Raw genomic sequence first — 21093 nt, forward strand, 5'->3', positions numbered from 1 at the left:
CATTTAGTGCGACAGTAAAAAGTCTGAAAATAATATTAATTTCGATTTCATGCGATCAGGATGCTATAGAACTTATCCTTAAATAGAAAGCCAAAACTTGTACATTGAATTTCAAGTAAAATTCCGTGCATTACCAAATGATCAGCTTTTTAAAATGCTCTCTGCTTCAGTAATACAGCGAGAATTTACGCCTCCTTGAACAAAATCAAACATTTCGGAAGAGCTAAGTAACTGCATTTTTGAATGTACGAAGTCAGATCACAAATCAAAATACCGAGTTTTATCCTCCATACTAATGTGTGAAAGCGCCATCTATAGGTGAATTGAATCGCGGATAGTAGATTACAGTAGATGTTCATTATAGTAGATATGGTTGTCATCCGATGACGTATATCCTCTATGGGGACAGCCGTGATACTTTCCCCTACTAAGGGATTTTTCGTAATAGCCTATCGCTGTACGTATTGGCAAAATATCCTTGCGTCTGTAATGTAACAAACAGTGTTAATTAAAAATAGCAAATAATTATTAACGCGTAATTATTGATAATTTAAGTAAAAATATACATCTTCTGCACTTTTTTTTTTAATACTTGATTTATTTTCAGTGTTCATTTGATTTGTCGACTCAGGCGAACGCAATTTGCAAACATCAGGCACCCGCGCGGCAACGCTATCCCCAGATAACAATGTTGACGATTTTCGATCTGGTAAGGAGCCTTAGATCTGGTAATGTGTCCGAGCATAGAAGAGGAGAACATTAGGGTGAAAAAATCGTAGGGAAAATCAATTATAGAGTTTCCGATCAAGTCATCACGTCGATCAAGAACAGTGTAGGAAGTCATTCAGTTGGTTTGTCATTCCCTCCTGTACTCGTCGATGTTCAGAAATGGTTTACTGTATATCTTTTTAGCATCTGTTTATGTGCATTGCAAGTAATCAGTTAACATTTTCTTGTACGTCCTCACTGACACCCAAATGTATATAATACAACTGAGAAGAAATATTATTAATCTCTGATAAAAATATCAAATTTTTTTTATGAGCTCTGTTCCTAGAACGGTGAAAGTGTTTTATGCCATCTTTCTTGGCTACGATTAGCCTTCATCCGGTTTGAGCCATTTGAGCGATCTCAGTGTTCCGTTTAGACTTGATACATGATAAGCCTACCCCATAAAATAGACATGATATCCTCGCGTACTGTTTTATTCCTACAAAGTATTTCACAACTGAATTTCTTTACGTAGTAACTTTATTAGTATTATGTGATTTACGCTTTTGCTGTTAAGGATTGCGAATTGTTAATGTTGTTATGTGCTGCAGTGCGGAAACATTTCAACACACCTTCTTCTGAAGCATGACATCGTAGTTTGAGTTTGTTTTGATTTGAAAGATGTCAGATCTTGAAGTATGTCGGTTTGCTTATGAAGGAAAATTTGAAAAACTAAAGGAAAGAATTGAAAAAGACAGTTCGTGTATTGAAACAAAGGATGGGGTAATATTTTAATGCAATAATATATCATTCTCTTTATTCAGAAACTATAATTTTCTAGTTTATTTTTAATTTATTACCTTCTTCACTTTCAGTAAAAATAATGGTAATGATTCTGCAAAGTATATTTTATGAGAGTTTAGAAGTATACAACTCTGAAAATTTATTATCAGGGCCATATTTTATTATACCTAAATATGTAAAATGATAGTGTGAAGTTTAGAATTTGTAAAACTTTTTTGAAATCATTTGAAATATATTTTAATGTATACGTGAAGTTCTGTTTTGTCATGTACATATTTCATATGCAGTCTGGACGTATTCCACTTCACTGGGCTGCTTCAGGGAGTCAAAAAAATATAGTAAATTATTTGCTGGAAGAAGGCTCTACTGTAGATGAAGGTGATGATGTAAGTGATCAAATATTCTGAATTTATATATTTATTTATTTTATATGACAAGCTTCAAAGTACTGTATATTTCAAATCTACTGTCGGCAAGGCATAAATCAGAAATGTGGGTAATTTTAGAGCCGCGTGGTGGTTCCAATAATTGCAGAATCAAATGTTAAATAAAAATATATAAAATCATAACAATTATAAAAAATAATCAAAAAAATTGTTATTATATCGAAATAGATTAATTTACATTGATTGTAAAAGTTGTAATTTTCTGAAAAGGTGTTTCATTATTGCAAAAAAGTTAATGAAAAACTTTATACCATTATTTATAAACTTTGCTAGCCAAGCAAACAAAACTGCAATTTGTTTTTGTTGTGCAACTTAAATAAGTTGTTGACACACAATCAGCTGAAGTGAAATTTTTTTCTTAGTATCAACCACTGTAAAAGCAATGTTGTCTGTATCTTTTTGTTATCTTTTAATTTTAAGGGGAAAATGTGAACTCTGTTGATAAATTTATGAAATGAATTTCCTTCAAAAATTCACTATCAGAAAATGGTTTACTTTTTTTTTTTTCCTGAAAGGGAACTTATTTTAAATGATGCCATAGTTGCAGTTCGAGACTTAAAAATAAGCTTTTTAAAACATTTTGTTGACTTCCTACCTGATTTTTTTTTAGACCTCTAATTCTGCAATGTTGTAATTTAGAATTTGTCAGATAATCTATCTCATATTTGTTATGAAAAGCTTTAAAATCTCTCTCCAAATTTCCTTTTTAAGTAATCGCTGTCTTCGTTGAAATGACAAGTTTTCAATTTTTTTTACTACTCATTTTTAGGGGTATCAAGATTTTTTTTTATAGAAGATAAATTAAAGCTTTTGTGAAAAATTAATACAAAATGCTGCAATAAGTATAAAAATGAAGGATAATATTTTTATCATAAACAGTTAAAAATTGAAAATTAAATGATCTTTTATATTTAACATAATTAATAACTTTTGACAAATTCAATTATTATTAGCCATATGCTTGCTTGTTTCGGAAGCACTTCCACAGAGAACCCGGTAAATGTAAACATCGCCAACTTTGGCGATAATAGTTCAAACCTGGTAACCCATCGCATTTATCCTATTCTCTTGTTCGAAGTTTGCAACCATTCTTCATGCGTTCATTTTGTTGAATTATCACTGTCGTTGTTCGCATGTGCAGATTTATATTATTCTTCTCTTATTTATTATTATTTTTTCTGAATTTTTTAACAACCAAATTGGTATTTTCGTAGATATATGTTAGATATTTTCTAACAATAACCTTTCAGAGGATGGCAGGTGTGACATAAATAGATGATTAAATTGAAATAAAAAATATTATTGATTATCTAAGATGACAGAATAGTTTGGTGCATCACCATGGTCATCAAAATTTGCAAACCACTGCTGGTGTAAGGAATATATAGTATTCTGTGTTAATTGGAATTTAAGACAATTTTTTTTTCATATATCATGCTTAACCAGTTAATTTCAGTATATTACTACTAATTTATATTTTTTAAATGAATTTTTATTTCCATTATAAATCCTTATATATTGTCTTTTGCTTAATATATTATTTTCTGTGCTAACTTGAATTTAATACAAATTTATTTTCGTATATCACGTTTAACCCGTTAGTTTTACACCTACATGCTTATTATCTGTGAATTTTTACTACCATATGCCTAATTTATTGTTTTGTCTGCTAATTTGAATTTACATGCACTAAAAATCACGTTTACGGCTCGGCTCATCGTCGATGAATGGCGAGTTTGGCGAGTAAAAATGCAATGGCGCCAACGAGTTCTTTCCCGAATCGCCAAAGGGTTCTCTGCGGATGAAAACCCCTTGTTTCTAGCAAAGGCAGATAGATGAGTCAGTCTCTATTTTGTCAAGAGCAAAACAGTAACACTAGCATGAAGAACCCTGTGCAATGACATCAGACAGGTATATATATCAAAATATATGCAAATTTAACCATCTGGTTACTGAAGACTCTGTATTAAAACAAAAGGAATTTTATGTCAGGCAAAACAATAATTCACAGTTATAGTAATCAAATTTATTTAAATTTAATTTAAAACTCTGGTCAATCAACATGCTTCAGCAAACCTAGATGCCTAAAATGCCAAAGTGAGCATTTAACTTACACTTGTGAACTAAAAAGTAATTAAAACCTATGTATTTTAAATACCTGCAAAATCACCCTTTGAATTATCTTTAAGCTGCCTACTTCAATCAGACTCCCGAAAAATCACCAAAGATCCAGATGCCCCCCTGCTAGTGCAAACCCAAAAAAAGGCTGAAATTATCGAAAAGTATAGGATGCAGGAACCAGCCCCTGACAATTCTCCTCCTGTAGAAGAAATATTCAAGCAGTTGATGGATGCTAAAGGGCGATCCATCATTAAAGAAATCATCTTGTTAGCAGAGGAATGCCAAAACGCAAATGAATGACTTCAAAACATTATTCTTGCAATGAAAATCTGTTGAAGTTATATTAAAAGTTGAACTCTAAATTTACTCATTTTACTCCAGTAATGGCGACTCGAGCTGCCTTTTCTAGGTCCTGAATTTACAAATTCAGGCTTTTTGCTACCTTTATGACATTGATTTGCCTCACCAGATGACACCAACCTAAGAGATTAGGGACTCATTTTTCTTTTCAATTAAGGATTTTCCTTAAGATCACTGTTTAGTTATGTAGGCATTGATTCCCTGGGAATTACTTGAGGTGCTAGAAATAGTGTGAAAAATTTCACGCTGATGCTGGCCCATTATGTTCTAAGAACATGCTTAGAATTGAATGTATTCCTGACCCCAAAATTTGTCAGTTGCAATTGCTCAGTCAAATGGAAGTGGCCAAGGATTTGCCGTGTATGTGTAAAACAAAGTGCTGAAATATAAAATGTCTTTGTGTGAAAAAAAGTAATGAAGTGAATTCAAAATACCATTTAAACTTACCATGTTACAACAGATAGGTTAATTTTAATTTCTGATTAATAAGAAGCTTGTAAATTTTGTTTCATACAACATTAAATATTTCTTCATGTATTTTGAATACAAATTTTTTAATTTCACTTTTTCATTTTTTTTCCAAAATAATATTTATATTTTTGAGGAAGGAATATCTTTTAAATAAATAGCCTTATCTTGACCTTTTTTTTTTCATATTTTGCCTAAAGTGCATTTGTCATTCTATAGAATGCCTAGTTATTATATACAGTCAAAAGTCGTTAATTCGGACACCCATAATCCGGAATGATCTATAATCCGGACCTCAAAGCTATAAACTTTCTGTGCATGCGTCGTGCTGAAGTAAGACCTTTACGGCTGCTAATATCAGGGTTCGTGCGGCCCTTAAAATCCCTTAATTTTGGTCAAAATGAATAAACGGTCCTTAATTTTGCTCATTTGACATTTCTTATCATTTCTAATGATTGCTATTCTAAGTGTAAATTGTAATTTCTCATGAATATGGAATTAAAATTACACGGCTCTTAAGTAATCTGTTAGCGGATTTGCATTGCAAATGATAAAAAAACAATTAGCTATCCTAGGACGAAGGCAGATTGTGATGAAAGCATGAAGCCGGAAGTTCTTTAAGAGGCGAAAGTGATGATGAAGGTGCTCGAGGAAAAAAAAAAGGGGGGGGGATATTCTGAAAATATTTGCCAAAATTAGAACAATCCCAATCTGGAAGGCCACAACCCCTCCGACGCCAATAGGAACGAGATGCCTGGAAAGTGCATTTTCAATAAACTGTGGCTTCATCAAGCTGACTACAAAGACTAGATATTGATGGATGACAATCCTTATAAAGCTAAATGTGGTCTTTGAAACAAATTGAAATTTCTAGAATGGGAGAGTCAGCAGTGAAAATTCACATGAAAGCTAAGTTTTGTTTTATCATTTCAATTTGTTTTTACATGGTTTTGCTTACCTTAATTTCTGTGTTTGTTTGAATTAAGCCATAAATTAATTTTTGATCACCTTCTACGGAGTTTATTCTCTTTTGTATATATATGTATGGGATATGGGGGTTATGAGTTTATTTCTGCAGAGGATCTGTTATCGATTTCGCAGGAAATCTGTTGGCTCCATTTCGATTTTAGGTCACCAAGGGCAAATTCGGTAACGCTAGCCGAAAAAAAGTGAAGTTCGGAAATACGTTTTGAAGCTTCAATAGACAATTAAGGATTTGGTTTAATCCTATGCACAAGGTATCCGTTGCATAAGGGATTTGGCTACTTTTGGCAACTTTATGATGAGCAGTAAACAGGACATATACGATGAGTAGTTAAACGGGTCATTTTGGTGTAGGCGATAATTTTCAAAATTGCGCCAAGGCTGCACTGTAAACTAGAATTTTACCAAGTATTTTTATAAAAGGAATACTGCTTTCAGAAGAATGTTATTAAATTTTAATATCACATCAGTTATCCAAATAGTTGGTCGATATAAAATTTCATTGTGATAATGATTTAAATTATCTTTTGTTATTAAGCTAATTTCACCTATTTATAACTAGAAATTAAAATAAAAGCTAAATCCTGAATAAAACGTCAGTGTTGAAATGATAAGGAAAAAATAAAAGAAACGGAAGATTAATAAATTAAAAGAAAATGACCGGTAAGCGGAATGGTTGCTACACGGAGAAAACGTGTTCATGATATTGCCAATATAGCATTCTTATGGCAATTTTAGCGATGTAACGGAATCTCTGCAGGAATGCTTGCCTAGAATATTTTGCGATGTCGCAATTTTTTATCGATATAGTAAATTTTTTAAGTGTTAAAATATAATGCGTAAGAAAAATTCATACATTTTTGTTTAACAATAAAACCAATTATTGCAGAATTTTTATCTTTGCTCCATCATCTGATAGATAAAGAAATAATGTTTTAATTAAAATTTTCTGCTGTGAAGTTCTGCTTTTACCGATAGTTGCAAAATGTCCCAGTAGTTGAAAGAACCATTGAAAAATGGGATGACTTGCTACTATACATAAAAAGTTGAAATGGGACAGTTTAAAAAAAATTATTTAAATCCTTCTCAAATACTTTGGAGGCAACTAAGGATAAAACATTTCTTATAAAATTAAATTTTTTTCTCTCTCTGTCGAAAATATTATTGCCTTTCCTTGATTATTATCAAAGCGATAAACCACTTATTCCCTTCTTTTGCTGAAGATATCTTAAAACTTGTAAATGATTGCTTTTAGCTCTTTAAAATTTTGAAACTAGAATATTCAGAAATAACTAAAGCAGAAAATCTTTATATATAAATTTAATTTTAATGATCCAAATTGTTATAATGATCAGGGGTGTTTGTGCTCTGGGATTTTGAACTTCGATGCCCGGAAATTCCGGGGATCGTCGTTCAAAAGAAAGTAGGAATAATAATGAATTATTTATTTTGATCTGGGTAATTTTCAGGGGCGTAGCTAGAGGGGGGCAAGGGGGGCATCTGTCCCCAGGCGCAAAATACAAGGGGCGCCAAACTGATGTTACGACATTTTAGAATTAAAAGTTTTCCATCCTTGGCAAGCAGTAGGGGGCACGAAATCTTCAGTTGTCTCTGGGCGCTGAAAACCCTAGGTACGACTCTGGTAATTTTGTTTGCTTTGAAAGCAGAAAATGCAAGGTCAGTGTGTGTGGTGAAAACTTTTCCTTTCTTTCTCCAAAGGCAGTGATAATGTGTGAAAAGGGGGAAAAAACTTCTTTTTTGTTCTTTCCTTATTGCGAGTTATGACTCATTCCCCCGGTTCTCGGACATTCTCTTCTGGATTCTTTTCGGCAAGTAGGCGCTGCAGAAAAAAAAGGGAGAGACTTCGTTCGACCAGATGTGCAATCACGTGACTCTGGGTTCAAAGGTCTTGGTCTTATCTCTCCTGGCGTGGCGCCAATAAGTAGAGAAGGGGAATTTTTCGCCGTATTAGCTATTTGTCATTGATCGCTTCTCAACTTTTTTTTCTCCGCTGTGTAAAATTTTCGTTTCATTTATTGATGCATGTGTAAATTTTTCGTTTCGTGTATTGAAATATTTTTTTATTTACGTACGCAGGAGAATTTCACTATGAAATTTCTCGATATAAATAGTGATATTATACAATTAGAAGAAGGTGTCCAGAATGCATTTAGGTGGAATTAGATTGAACGGAGAGATGGTAATGGGGATACCATCGGCACATGGTGCAAGAAAATAAATGTTGCTGGACAAGCATATTGTGTTTTTTGTAACTCACTGCTGAAGTATGGTGCGGAAGGATTCAAGGCTTTCATAAATCATTCTAAAACTGTGACGCACATAAAATATTCAAAGTGCATTAGACATTCAATGACTTTAAGTAATTATGCTAATTCAAAAAATACTGATGACTTACTGCAGACTGATGCTCGGCCATTGGATATAGTGACAAGAAAAGCACGCCAAGAGGTATTAATACCTTCGTTTATCACCGAGAATTCTCTTTCTTTCAATGTAGCTCCCAATTTAATTGAACTCTGCAAACAGTTGAGCCGCGATCAGACGGCACTAAACTCGTTGGAAATGTCCAGGACTACTGCATGTTATAAGATGAAATATGGGCTCGCAAAAACTATTAAGGAAAATATCATTAAAACTTTAAAGGAGACTCCATTTTCTCTAAATTTGGATGAAAGTACTAGCATTACTCAAGAAAGTATACTGGCAATATTGGTGCAGTTTTATGACAACAATCAAAATGAAGTTGTAGTTCATCATTTTGTATCTCTAAAGATGGAATCTTGCAATTCAGAAGCTGTTTCTAAAGCAGTTGTTAATACTATTGAAGATAATAATATTCCATGGGCAAACTTAATTAGTGTATTAATGGACTCATGTAACACCATGCGTGGAAAAAAAAAGGGTGTTGAAACCAGACTACGATCAAACAAAGCACCCCATTTATTAGATATTGATGGTGACACATGTCACACAGCTAATAACTGTGCAAAACAATTTGCTTCATGTTTTGATAGATACTTAGAAGATTTGTTTGATGACATCTATTTTGATATGAAAAGCTGCAGTAAAAGAGAAAATTTTTTCAAAATCTGTGAATCCCTTGCCATTAAAAAACTTAAGCCATTGAAGAGACCAGACCATAGGTGGGTGTACATTTTATGTGTTTTAGAAAGAATCAAAGATCTGTGGGATGCTCTTATTGCATTTTATTTTCACTACTTGGATAAAACTGATAAAGGGGATTATTTTTCTTATGTTGAAACTGTATACAATAAAAGAAATATTTCTGCAGCTCAGAAAAAAATTGTTGAAGGGGTGTATTCTTGCTTGCATTCCCAACAACTCACAAAGGATGCTTTAGCTCGGAAAAAAAGAATACTAAATGGGTTATTTGTTATGCAAAACAAAACTTTATTGCATATGGCATTATATTCAACAGTATTACCAGAGTTCAACACATATATTAAATTATTTGAAACAAAAAAACCAATGCTTCATTTAATACATTCCAGTATTTGTAAATTGATGGCAAAATTTTTCTCTTTTTTTTATGAAGCCAGAAAATATAGAGTGCACATCTTATAATGATTTATTAAAGGTTGATGTCACAAATCCAGAATTCCATCTACCTAGCAAAGTAATATTTACTGGTGCAGAAGCTTCCACTCTCCTGAAGAAATTATCAAAAAATCATCCAATAGCAAAAGAATTCCAAATTTCTCTGATGAAAGCTTATACTAATACAGCACAGCATATGAAACAGAAATTACCCCTTAAAAATTCATATCTAATTAGTTTTACAGCATTAGATCCAGAGCTAAGAGGTAAAACCGGTACAATATTAGCTTTTGAAAAATTATCATCTTTTATGTCCCATATTTTTAGTGATAATGAAAAGTCAAAAGTAGAAGCTGAAATAAGGTTATACCAGAGTGATATTGATATCACCAAAGAAATGCTCTACACATCTGATGAAAGTGGAAATCAATTCAAGTGTACAATTGATAAATATTGGTCTAAAGTTTTTAATTTAAAAGATGATTTCACAAATGATTATAAGTATCCTACATTGGCTAAATTGGTCAAAGCCTGCCTTAGCTGCTTCCATGGCCCATTAGTGGAAAGTGCATTCAACTTAATGGATACACTTGTCACTGACTATAGAACCTCTCTTAAGATTGATTTCCTAGATGCAGTGCAGACTATTAAATATGATTTAATGGCTTCTAAAGAAACCTCATGTGAAAAATATGGCTCAAAAAATCCAATGACTGATCCAATTCACAAAGATCTCTTAATATGAACAGAAGTTGGAAAACATATCAAGAGGACTTAAAAACGTGTTTCAGATGAGTCACCTATAAAAGTCTCTGAAAGACCTTCTACATTAGCAGAAAAGCAAACTGCTTCTACCTCTGCATGTGCAGTTCTCGAGGAAATTTCTTCAACTGTAAATGAGGAAAATAAAAGTCAACATTCCTGCAATTATTAAGTTCACCACAAAAGAAAGACAAGCCCACAAACATCAGAAAATAAAAAAACGCTGCAGAAATTAGATAATTTTTTTTAAAGAATTAATTCAGGTAATTTAAAATATTTACATAAAATGTAGTAGTTTATATGTTTGAAAATTTATGGTTATTAATTTTGCAAAAAAAGTAATTCATTGAACTTTTATAATTAGGTCATTCAATACTTCATAATTGTAATTTTTCATTTCTCTCCCCCCCCTTCTCGAAACTCCAAAATTTCGGTAAGTAAGTCCGTAAAAGTTTCAGGGGATTTTTTGGGGTCCCACAAACACCCCTGAATGATAAAAGTAAAGTTTATTTGGGATTCATTGCTGAGCAGTTTATGAATGATAAATGCTGCAAGAAGGGCATTTCACAAGCTTAAAGTTTTGCATTGAAACAATAAGGTAATTGTTTTAACAATGGTACAACACTTAATGGCTAAATGTCCACTAAATTATTCTCTTATTCGAAATGCATCTTGTATAGACCCACAGTTGATGGCTAAAAGTCCAGAAAAAGCCCAGAACAAAATGAAAATAGTTCTAACGGTATTAACGCGGAATAAACGTGTTTTACAAGATAATTGTGATGAAATTCTGCTGCAGTTTGGAGATATTCTAGACAAAGTAGTTAAGACAAATTTACATGAATTTTCTACTTTTGATCCTCAAAATCTTTCCCTTGACACATTTCTCACTTCTTGTTTTCATGATTTTCACTATTCAAAAGTATGGAAAATAGTGAAAATGATTCTTATCTTGTCACATGGACAGGCCTCTGTAGAAAGGGGCTGCTCTGTAAATAAAGCAATTGAAATTGAAAATTTAAGTGACTCATCATACATTTTTCAATGCACAGTATTTGATTACATAAAATTTTCTGAAGGTATTCTTAATATCGAAATTAATAAAGAAATGAGATCAGCAGCAGCTTCGATAGATGCTTTTAGCAGATGAAGTCGAGACCAGCAGGAACATTGATTTGTTTATCAAAACAAATGAACTTTTAGAAGAAAAGTTAAAGAAAAGGAAATAGACATAAATAAATTAAATGTTAAAATATCTGAAAAAATTTCAGATTTAAAAAAAGCATAAAAATTTTGTATCTTTTATTGTATAGTTTATTATTCTAGTATCTTCCAACAAACCAAAGAAATAAATTACATGTTTACAAATCTGTTATTTTAATCTGCAAAATATTCTTACATTGCAGTTATAATAGTAGTTGACTGTGTTTAACTAAATATCAAATAAGTTAAATAATAATTATGTAAATCTCTAAAATATCTGTGGCTGTTATTAGTGTAAAATACACTTATACATGTTTTTCAAGAAATTATGTTCTTAATTTAATGTTATCTACTTCATAACTTGAGGGAGTTAGTTTAATTTTCAAAATTGTTTTATGTTAAGTATTAAATTGAATTTAATAATAGTGCATAATACACACTTCTGTTAGTTTCTTAAATGGATAATTGCTTTTTATTTTATTCGTTTTATTTATTTATTTATTTATTTTTTGTTTGCTGATAGGTCCTTAATTTTTTCTTTAATGGTCCTTAAAAGTCCTTAATTTTCATGTAAGGAAATGTGTACGAACCCTGTAATATGCGTGTGTGCATGCGCATAATATGTTTACGCATGCACGCTTAATGTATAACGGACGGTATAAGCTAAGCTAAAATTATCAAATTCAGTTAGTGTTGCAGATTGCGTTGTTCCTTAATCTTCAAATTGGGTCCGGCTTATTATTTTTTGCAGACTGTTAGAGCAATTTTATAAAAGTAAGCTTGAACTTTCGATTATGTCAAATAGAATTTCGGATACATACGTATGTTTACTAATATGTAAAGGATCTACAAAGTGAAAGTATGTTTCGAAGTCCATTAAACAGAAAGTGGAAAATAAATGAAGTGAATTCAAAATATCATTTAAGCTTACCATGTTACAACAGATAGGTTGAAATGCTGCAAAAAATGAATAAAGGCATAATCCTTTGTTTATCTAAACATTCCGAAATCTACTTATCAATTTCACGCTGCTTTGCGGCGAGGGGGGGGAAATGAATTGGAAGTTGATCTGTCAGCGGTGCGCAATGAATTGGAAGTTAATCTGTCAGCATTATCCTTATCTTCAGGGCAGATGTTTTTATTTGGCTTATAATTCCTTACTAAATATAGTGTTTCATCTCGATGTACTGTGTCTTTGATATGATTTAAATCAAATTCCTCTTCATTATAATTCGCTTCCGATGGTGAAGAAAGTGACACAGAGGTTATTGAAAACGAAAACATTTCGATTGACAAATTAGTCGGTATTCTCTCTCGACACAGCAATTATAGGACTTGAACAGCGGAACTTTGTAACTGAAGAAGAAATTATGTCTGTTTATAGAATTAAAGAGAAAGTATTATCACATTAAACGAAGCAACTTTAACAACTTACATTGAAAGAAATGTTTAATAAAGTAAACAAATAAATATTAAGCTTTTTTTTTTTTTTTTTTTTTTTTTTTTTTTGTTTTTTTTTTGTAAATTTTGATACCCTTTAGATCATAATTGTTCTTTATTTCATAAATTACGGTTTCATATTTTTTATTTTATAATTTCTGCATGCCATCTTACCAGATTTAAACTTATGATCTATAATCCGGAAAAATCGATAAACCGGAATCGCCGAAATCCCGATGAGCCCGGATTAACGACTTTTGACTGTACAATGTCTAAATAAAGTATATAATAATTATCATATTTTCTACTTTGTCTAAAAATGCCTGGATATTTTACAGAATGTCAGAATTTATTAGTAACAGTTATATAAATAGTTGAAACTTAGAATACAAGGTAAAAGTTATTTAGCAGGTACAAGTTGGCAATTTTTCTTAAAAAGATACCAAAGTATCAATAAATATCAGTACTTTGCAAACTTTATCAACATATGCAAAGGAAACACACTTTATCAATTCAGAATACAAATTCTTATTCTCAAGTAATAATTAGTACATCAAAAACACATTTTTTTGAGATTTTTAAAAATCACACTCTTCTGTAACTTTTCAGCAGTGTTCTGTCCATGTGCACAGTGTAGTTTTTTTGCACTGCTGTTCTTCCCATTATTTTGTTTTTGTTAAAAGAAAATGACAGAGTTATATGAGCTCAGCATCACACACAGTTTTCTGTTGCATGTCTCACAGTTTCCCAAGAACTTCAACATGGTCGAATGTAATGAAAGTAAAAGAGCATGTCTGCTTTCGCTGTTAAAAAATAGTAAAGAACATCTGACCAAGAAAAAACTGTCCAGCAATTCCTTTGATTCAAGTTAGCGAAAAATAAATAAATAAGGCTTGCCAGAAAAATATCATTATGTAATAGCAAAAGTAAGGTTAGCAGAATAAAATCAGAATCCAACTAAATTCCGAAATTTAGCATGCACTGATTACATCATTTTAGCCAAATAATGCATACAAATGTAATGAAGCTGCATGTCAAAGCTGAAAAATTATTATGTTAAGGGTTGCTAGAATTTGGAGAATTCTGTAAATTTGATGATATTTCTAGTTACTGTATATATATTTATTACGAATTTCTTAGGTTTTTCGATACAAATAAGTGTATGAGATTCCAAACCAATCTCATTTATGAGAAATACTTTTGGCTGAAATAACAGCAAAATTTTGTTCAAAAGTTTTTAACTTTTCCTCTTAGCTGATGTTTTTAATATATATGAATTGCAATAATGATATAAAATATATCATTATTGCAATACATATATACAGTACAAAGCCTGTAATCCGGACTCGTTGGGACTTCGGCGATTCCGGATTAAAAGTTTTTCCAGATTATAGATCATAAATTTAAATCTGGTAAGATAACATGCAGAAATTATACAATTAAAAGTATGAAACTGTAATTTATGAAATAAAGAGCACTTATAATCTAAAGGATATCAAAACTTTAAAAAAAAAAGCTTAATATTTATTTGTTTACTTTATTAAACATTTCTTTCAATGTAGGTTGTTTAAGTTGCTTCATTTTTTGTGCTAAACGCGCATGCATAAACATTAAATGTGCGTGCGTAACAATAAACGCATTACGCGTATGTGTAAAACATAAAAAAAAAAAAAAAAAAATTGTGGCTTTGAGGTCCGGATTATAGATCATTCCGGATAATGGACGTCCAGATTACAGACTTTGTACTGTAATAAACTTTTCTGCAATAATAAACTTTTGCGCGTGCGTAACATTAAACGCATTACACATATGTGTAAAACATACAAAAAAAAAAGTTTGTGGCTTTGAGGTCCGGCTTATATATCATTCCGGATAATGGACGTCCAGATTACAGACTTTGTACTGTAATAAACTTTTCTGCAATAATAAACTTTTTTGCATCATTGTTTCTATAAATTTCTTTAATAGAATATAGAAGGTTCTTGGATATAATGAAAGCTTTTTTATTGATTTTATATTATTCTAAACTAGTTTTATTATTTGTAGAGTAATTGGACACCATTAATGATAGCTGCATCTGTTGGATGTTTAGATATAGTTGCAGCCTTAATCAGAAAGGGTGCTGATGTTAATTCCATGAATCAAACTGGTCAGTCATCATTACACTATGCTGCTTCCAAAAACAGAGAAGAAGTAATATTTTTTTGTCTATATATTTATTATTTTTATTTTTATTCATTAGCTATGGAAGCAGAAAACTAATAATGAAAATAGAAGGTTATACCAAATAGATTATATTCTTTTCATGTTAATTTTTGAGCAGATAAATTGAGGAATTTTTCCCCCTCATTACTAATTATTTAGTGAAAATATTTCTTATCATTTCATTATTTCTTCTGATGTTCTTTTCTACAATAGAATAGAAATTTAATGTACATATGTGTAACAAATAAATTATTTGATAAAAGGAAAAATTTTGATTCTTTTATCTTAACTGCGGTCTGATGTTCTGTTTGTCTGTAAGGTAATTTTAGTAATAATCTAGATTCCAGATTTGGATAGCAGGAAACTCAGTTCTTCCATTTTAGTAATGCTATTTTTAAAAAATTAATCTACTTTTTGACAATTTTGTGTGTCATATAATTCATCCTTGTGAAATTTAGCTATTGTTATTCCTCACAGAAGTAGTAAGTGTGGTCTCAAATGAATTTCCTTCTTTGACTGTAAGAAAACCAACAATAATTAATGTAGATTTTATGTTAGCAGAAGTGCTTTCAGAAATTCTGCTATCACGTTCTTCATGTGCAACTGAATAAAAGAGAAGTTTCACAGACAGGTGAGACATAAATTTTTAAGACTAGGTAGTAGCTAACCAGAATGTCAGTAAAAGGGGGGGATGCAATGAAAAGAATCGGAGCAAGTGATGCCATGCAATACAGTCATAAATTATCTGTTTGGAGATGGGTGAGGGAAAAATCTTTGAATATTGTTATTGTTTGTCTGTTTGTTTTAGTGCTACATATGTGCTACATGTTTCCTTTCGTGATACATAGAGTTTCATTGTGTAGAAGTTAGAGCATTCTTATTCTTGGTTTTTGGTAATATTCCATAAAAAAGCCCAAATTTCTGCTGTGTTATTTCTCAAATCCCATGAGTGATACATGGGAATTAAATTATACATTAAAGTTATCACAACGGATGGTATCGTAAATGGACCTGTGAATGAACAAATTGGTAGTGATGGAACACAGTGGTAGATGTGTATTTGCAAGTCATAACCTTTTGACACTAAACTAATTTTCTAATGGCATAAAAGACATAACCACCAAATTTTTTATTTACAAATAACTGTACAGTGCACTTGTATTATCACCTTAACCCGAAAAGTTCGATACTATTAGAACATGAAAATTAGCAGGAATCACATCAGAGCTGTGCCGATTGTTCCTGCAGAATTCTGAAGAAGCTGATGCGTCTGTTTTTAATAAGCAATCAGTATTTGATATGCTTCATTTCTGCATTCCATAAAAAGACTTTCATGAATTTCTATTTTGTTAGCCCTTCAAATTTTACTGAAAGCTATATTTAGAATGCTGTGAATGCAAACTTCCAACATATAAATGTTCTAGTCTATTGCTGTTTTGTAGGCCATATTCAACTGACCATATCATGTTCATTAATAAAAACTTTTTTTGTCCCATATGGTAGGATCCCATAACTTTGGAATAATAAGTAATTTAAATCAGTAATTTAAATAATAAAAATTTAATTATTCAATAATTTAAATCTCAATAAGTATATTTAATTGGTATAAATTAAATATATTTATAATACTGATATTAATTTCTAATATAATCAGTAATAATTTCTAAAAGCATGTGCATTTCTTGCAGTTAATGAAAGATATTTTAATGGTATTTATTATGTATTTGGCACATAAATCTTCCTCTCTATTGTTTTCCAGATTTTATGATGTTTGCCATTATTAAAGTTCTTTTGAATATTTAAGCGTATTTTTAGCACCAGAGGTGCTAGTAGTCTTAGAATTCACTTTTTGTGCAAATGACTTCACATTATTCGGACCCAATGTTAATTAATTTTTATTTAACATTTATTTTTTTAACATCAATTTTTATTTAACAGATTTAATTAATTTTTATTTTGAAAACCCTAGCTATCTGAAAGTGAGAAGTAGCAATGCTGTTTGAAATAAAACATTTTTATCTTTAGCGTGCAAGACTACTGCCATTCGGCAAACTGTTAGATAATCTACAAATTTCGCTATTTGAAGGCAATGTATTGCCACTGCCACAAGTAGATTACTTATTATCTCCATGCAACCAGCATGTTGCCATTCATTAAAGAATAAGATGCTTAACTTTCAAGTTTAATCTTTCTATTACTGCCTTGAAAAAGTAATCCAAAAAGGTATTGAAAAGTTATAAATGCAGCTCTTTAAAAAAAAAATTTTTTTTTACTTTTTAATCTGATCGATTTAAATAAAAATACATTTAAATCATGTGATGTCTAATTAGAAATATTAAATATTTTTATAAGATGATGTACTGTTGGCTCAGTAAAATCATTATGTAGCCTTTTTTTTTATGACAACTCTTTTAGCAGACCAGTTTTCAAAGAAATAATATAACAAATATATATATATATATATATATATATAAATGTATGGTAACCCCTTTACACTGTATTGGGAATTCTCTGCAATGCTCAGTTAGAGAATAAGAAACCTTAACAAAGTCTCTGGTGTGACATTAAAATCTGAATCCTTTCAGATTTTCTTTTTTTAAAACTGTTAAGTCTTTTTTGAGGCTTAGAACTGTAAGAAGTTTTCATTAACAAATTTTTAAACTGTTGGTGGTTAATTAAGGAATGTTTATAAACAATCACTGTCTTAGGATAAGAATGTCCTAAACTAAATATAACTTTTATGAATGTATTTCAACAAATACAAAAAAAAAAAAAAAAAAAAAAAAAAATTGAACTCCTAAATTAGCTTTGAGATTTGCAGGCACTATGAGAAAATGTATTCTCAGAAATATTGAAAAGTTGAATGTAAATATTATGGAAATATATCTGAAAATTAGCCGCCTAGATGAGAAAGTAGTTAGTGACTCTGACTGCCGTACCGAAGGGTCTGGGTTTGAATCCTTTAGAAAGCGTGGATGTAAATTCTCTGCTCCTTCAGTGGCCTACCTGTTAAGTTACCTCCATGATAAAGTGACCACTGCTTTTGGCCTTAGTAGTGGCTAATGCCTATAATGGCTAGTGCCTGTCATTGGGGGAGGAGGTATCTGAAAATTACACATACTTTATCAAACAAAAAGGCCTCCATACACAAATATCTCTACATGGAAATAATATGATTATTGAAATATATTTGATTGCTTTCTACTGGCATAGAAGAAACTGTGTTTTAGTTAAATATATGGCAATAATGACACTGTTTTTTTATGCATGTATATGTGTGTCTAGATTAGCAGACTAAATGTTACCTGCTTACATGTTTACCTGGTAAATAAACTTACAATTTTGAAAACATTTATTTTTTAAATCAAAATTTGATCTAGTTTAGGATTTTATCTGGTTGTGTATTCAAATCTGCACTTTTGTTTGAGTATGACCCATGACATATTTCAGGTTGCAAAGTTATTACTTGATAACCATGCCAATATTAATGCAGCTGATAATATGGGAAGCACCCCTCTTCATAGAGCTGCATCTAAAGGAAATATTAAAATAATGAAGGTGTTCTTGGAAGAGTATGGTAATCAACTTGATCTCAATCCCAGGGATTGTGTTGGAAATACTCCATTGTAAGAAATTTTTAATAATATTTTATAAAGAATGGCTACTTCTCATTTATACATAAGTATATACAGATATCCAAAAGATAACCATTTTCTTTTCAGGCATTTAGCATGTGAAGAAGAAAGAATTGAAGCAGCTAAGTTATTAATTGAAGCTGGTGCTAACACAGATACTTTAAACAAAGTAAGAAATAATTAACCTCTGTCATCACTTTATTTAACTTCATTAAATAATTACGAACTGATTTATTCCAAAAATTTTATGAGTAATTTATATTTTTTATAATATGTACAATCATAATTACAGAGGGTGTTTACACATTTTTTGAGTGATTTTAGGCCATTTATGTTTTAAAATATGGAGAGTATTTTGATGTTTTAAAATGTAAAGAGTATTTTTTTAAATGTTTGATCTGGTTGCTTTTTTTCTGGATTATTAATCTGCATCATGGTCTATGATAGAAAGGCTTTTTATAAAATTTTCAGAGGTATTGATATCCAGTTTTCTAAGTCCATTAATCATCATAGGTTTGCACTTACAAAGAGCTCTTTTCGAGAAACCAAAGGCACAATAGTCCATAGGTGAAACACCAGGACTCTTGGCAGGAATATATTGAAAAGTTAAATAATTGAATATATGTATATTATATACTGAAAATGCATGCAATATCTGTATCAATCTTCATTTTTCCAAGGAATGCAGTGGTACTTTTCAAGGAATGAACAATTGCTTTGTCTTGATTAAATTTCACTTTATGAAAGTTATTGGAATAACAGAAATGGAATATTGGACATAAAACATTCTGCTGATAGTATATTGAGTTGATTTTAACATTTTCCCCACTCTTTTTATTTTGAATTTCACATTGTTAGAGAAACTGACGACAATCATAAACCCCTTGCTGAAACTTTCTTTGCATTGGTGAAACATTTATCTAAACCCATGCTTCATCAAAGGTCACAGTTTATATTTCCATTTATGTCCTCCTAACTAGTTTTCATACAGAATTCCAGAAATTCTTCTGCATTGAGCCACATGCCTCAGCAAGAACTGGTGAACATTGCTTTTTAGTTTTCTTAAGTTGTAAATCTTGGTTTATTATTCTATTTATTGTTATTACAGCTGCATATTAATTGTTAGTACTACTGTTTATTTTGCTAGACGGTATAGTGGTTAGGGAAGCCTACTACGGTACCAAAGGGCTCGAGTTCGAATCCCGGAGAAGACATGGATGTTTGTAAATGTATAGTGTCAGAGCAGCATGGCAGCACTCTAAATATACAGTGATCTGGAAGTCCTCTCGTGTGGATTGGTGGGAGATCTGCAGATCCCCGTTGGGTGCTGTCCCTCAAAATTGGGGGTGGAAAATAGAAGTCCAACCTCTCTTCAGAGTAGGCTCTGGCAACTATTGTTACCAACACCATATTAGTACTGCTACTAGCAGTTTGATAACACAGATTTCTATCAGCCATTTTGATTTAAAACCACTAAGCAAAATACTTACTTACCTGTTAATAAATTTATTTGAAAATTTTTAGTGAAGATTACTTGCTTTCAATTCCTTATTAAAATTTATATTTTATATTACTTAATTTAGTAATATTTTGAATGACTTAAAATTTTTAAACTCAAAATATTTAAATAGATTAGCATTGGAAACTTAATTCTACTGCTTTTATTAATTTTCTGAATTATTATACATATTTTTGTTGCTGAATAGAAATGTAATTAAAAACTGTAAAAAAAATAATAATAATTACTAATTTTTTTATGCCATTAAATGAAGAGTTGTTTATTTTATTCTAGGAAAAGAAAAGTGCAGTAGACATGGCTCCACCACAAATAAGACAGAGTTTGAGGAGAATTATAGATTCTGTTTTGTATCCTTGAGAGGAAAATATTTGGTTAAGTTCATCATTCATGAAAGAAGATTTAAAGGAAGTAGTAATTTTTTATATGTGTTTACCACGCATGACTTTGTAATAAATTACTTAAAAAACATGTATGCACTTTTTAATAGCATAAGAGTATTCATTACATTGAAAATTTAGAATCATATATAGCAGAATGAGGGGAAAATATTTTTTAATTACACCAATCTAAGTAAATTTTAGAGCCTGAAAATGATATACATAAAATTTAGAAGATAAATTCACCTAATATATTCCCCCCCCCCCGGTCTTTTGTGTAATAATACTGTTTTATGTACAAGGCAATTGTTAATTCCCTCCAGGATTAAAAAAATAAATTGCAGTACAGTAACAAGTATAGCAAAAAATGTGCATATTAGTAAATCAAAATATCTCCAAGCTCTTTATTTACCATGCAAGTGCTTATTATATACATGTATATATCCTGAGTTATATTACATATATACATTTGTTTTACA

The 21093-nt window shown here is 30.9% G+C and overlaps 1 protein-coding gene across 2 annotated transcripts; it reads left to right on the forward strand.

The window, feature by feature from the left end:
- Positions 1-1194: 1194 nt before the first annotated feature.
- Positions 1195-20705, forward strand: LOC118194662 (uncharacterized). Of its 2 annotated transcripts, XM_035365863.2 has the most exons (6): positions 1218-1494; positions 1803-1901; positions 14925-15071; positions 18534-18709; positions 18806-18887; positions 20511-20705. In XM_035365863.2, the coding sequence occupies exons 1-6, from the start codon at positions 1393-1395 to the stop codon at positions 20592-20594; spliced, it is 690 nt and encodes a 229-aa protein (XP_035221754.1). In that variant the 5' UTR covers positions 1218-1392; the 3' UTR covers positions 20595-20705. The 2 variants fall into 2 exon arrangements, with proteins under 2 accessions (XP_085673657.1, XP_035221754.1); XM_085817531.1 differs by lacking the exon at positions 1803-1901 and having other exon boundaries at positions 1195-1494.
- The last annotated feature ends 388 nt before the right edge of the window (positions 20706-21093 follow it).

Source organism: Stegodyphus dumicola, chromosome 5 (genome assembly GCF_044657685.1).
Source record: "Stegodyphus dumicola isolate Sdum_Otavi_A_Nest chromosome 5, ASM4465768v1".
In the NCBI taxonomy this organism is placed as follows: Eukaryota; Metazoa; Arthropoda; class Arachnida; order Araneae; family Eresidae; genus Stegodyphus; species Stegodyphus dumicola.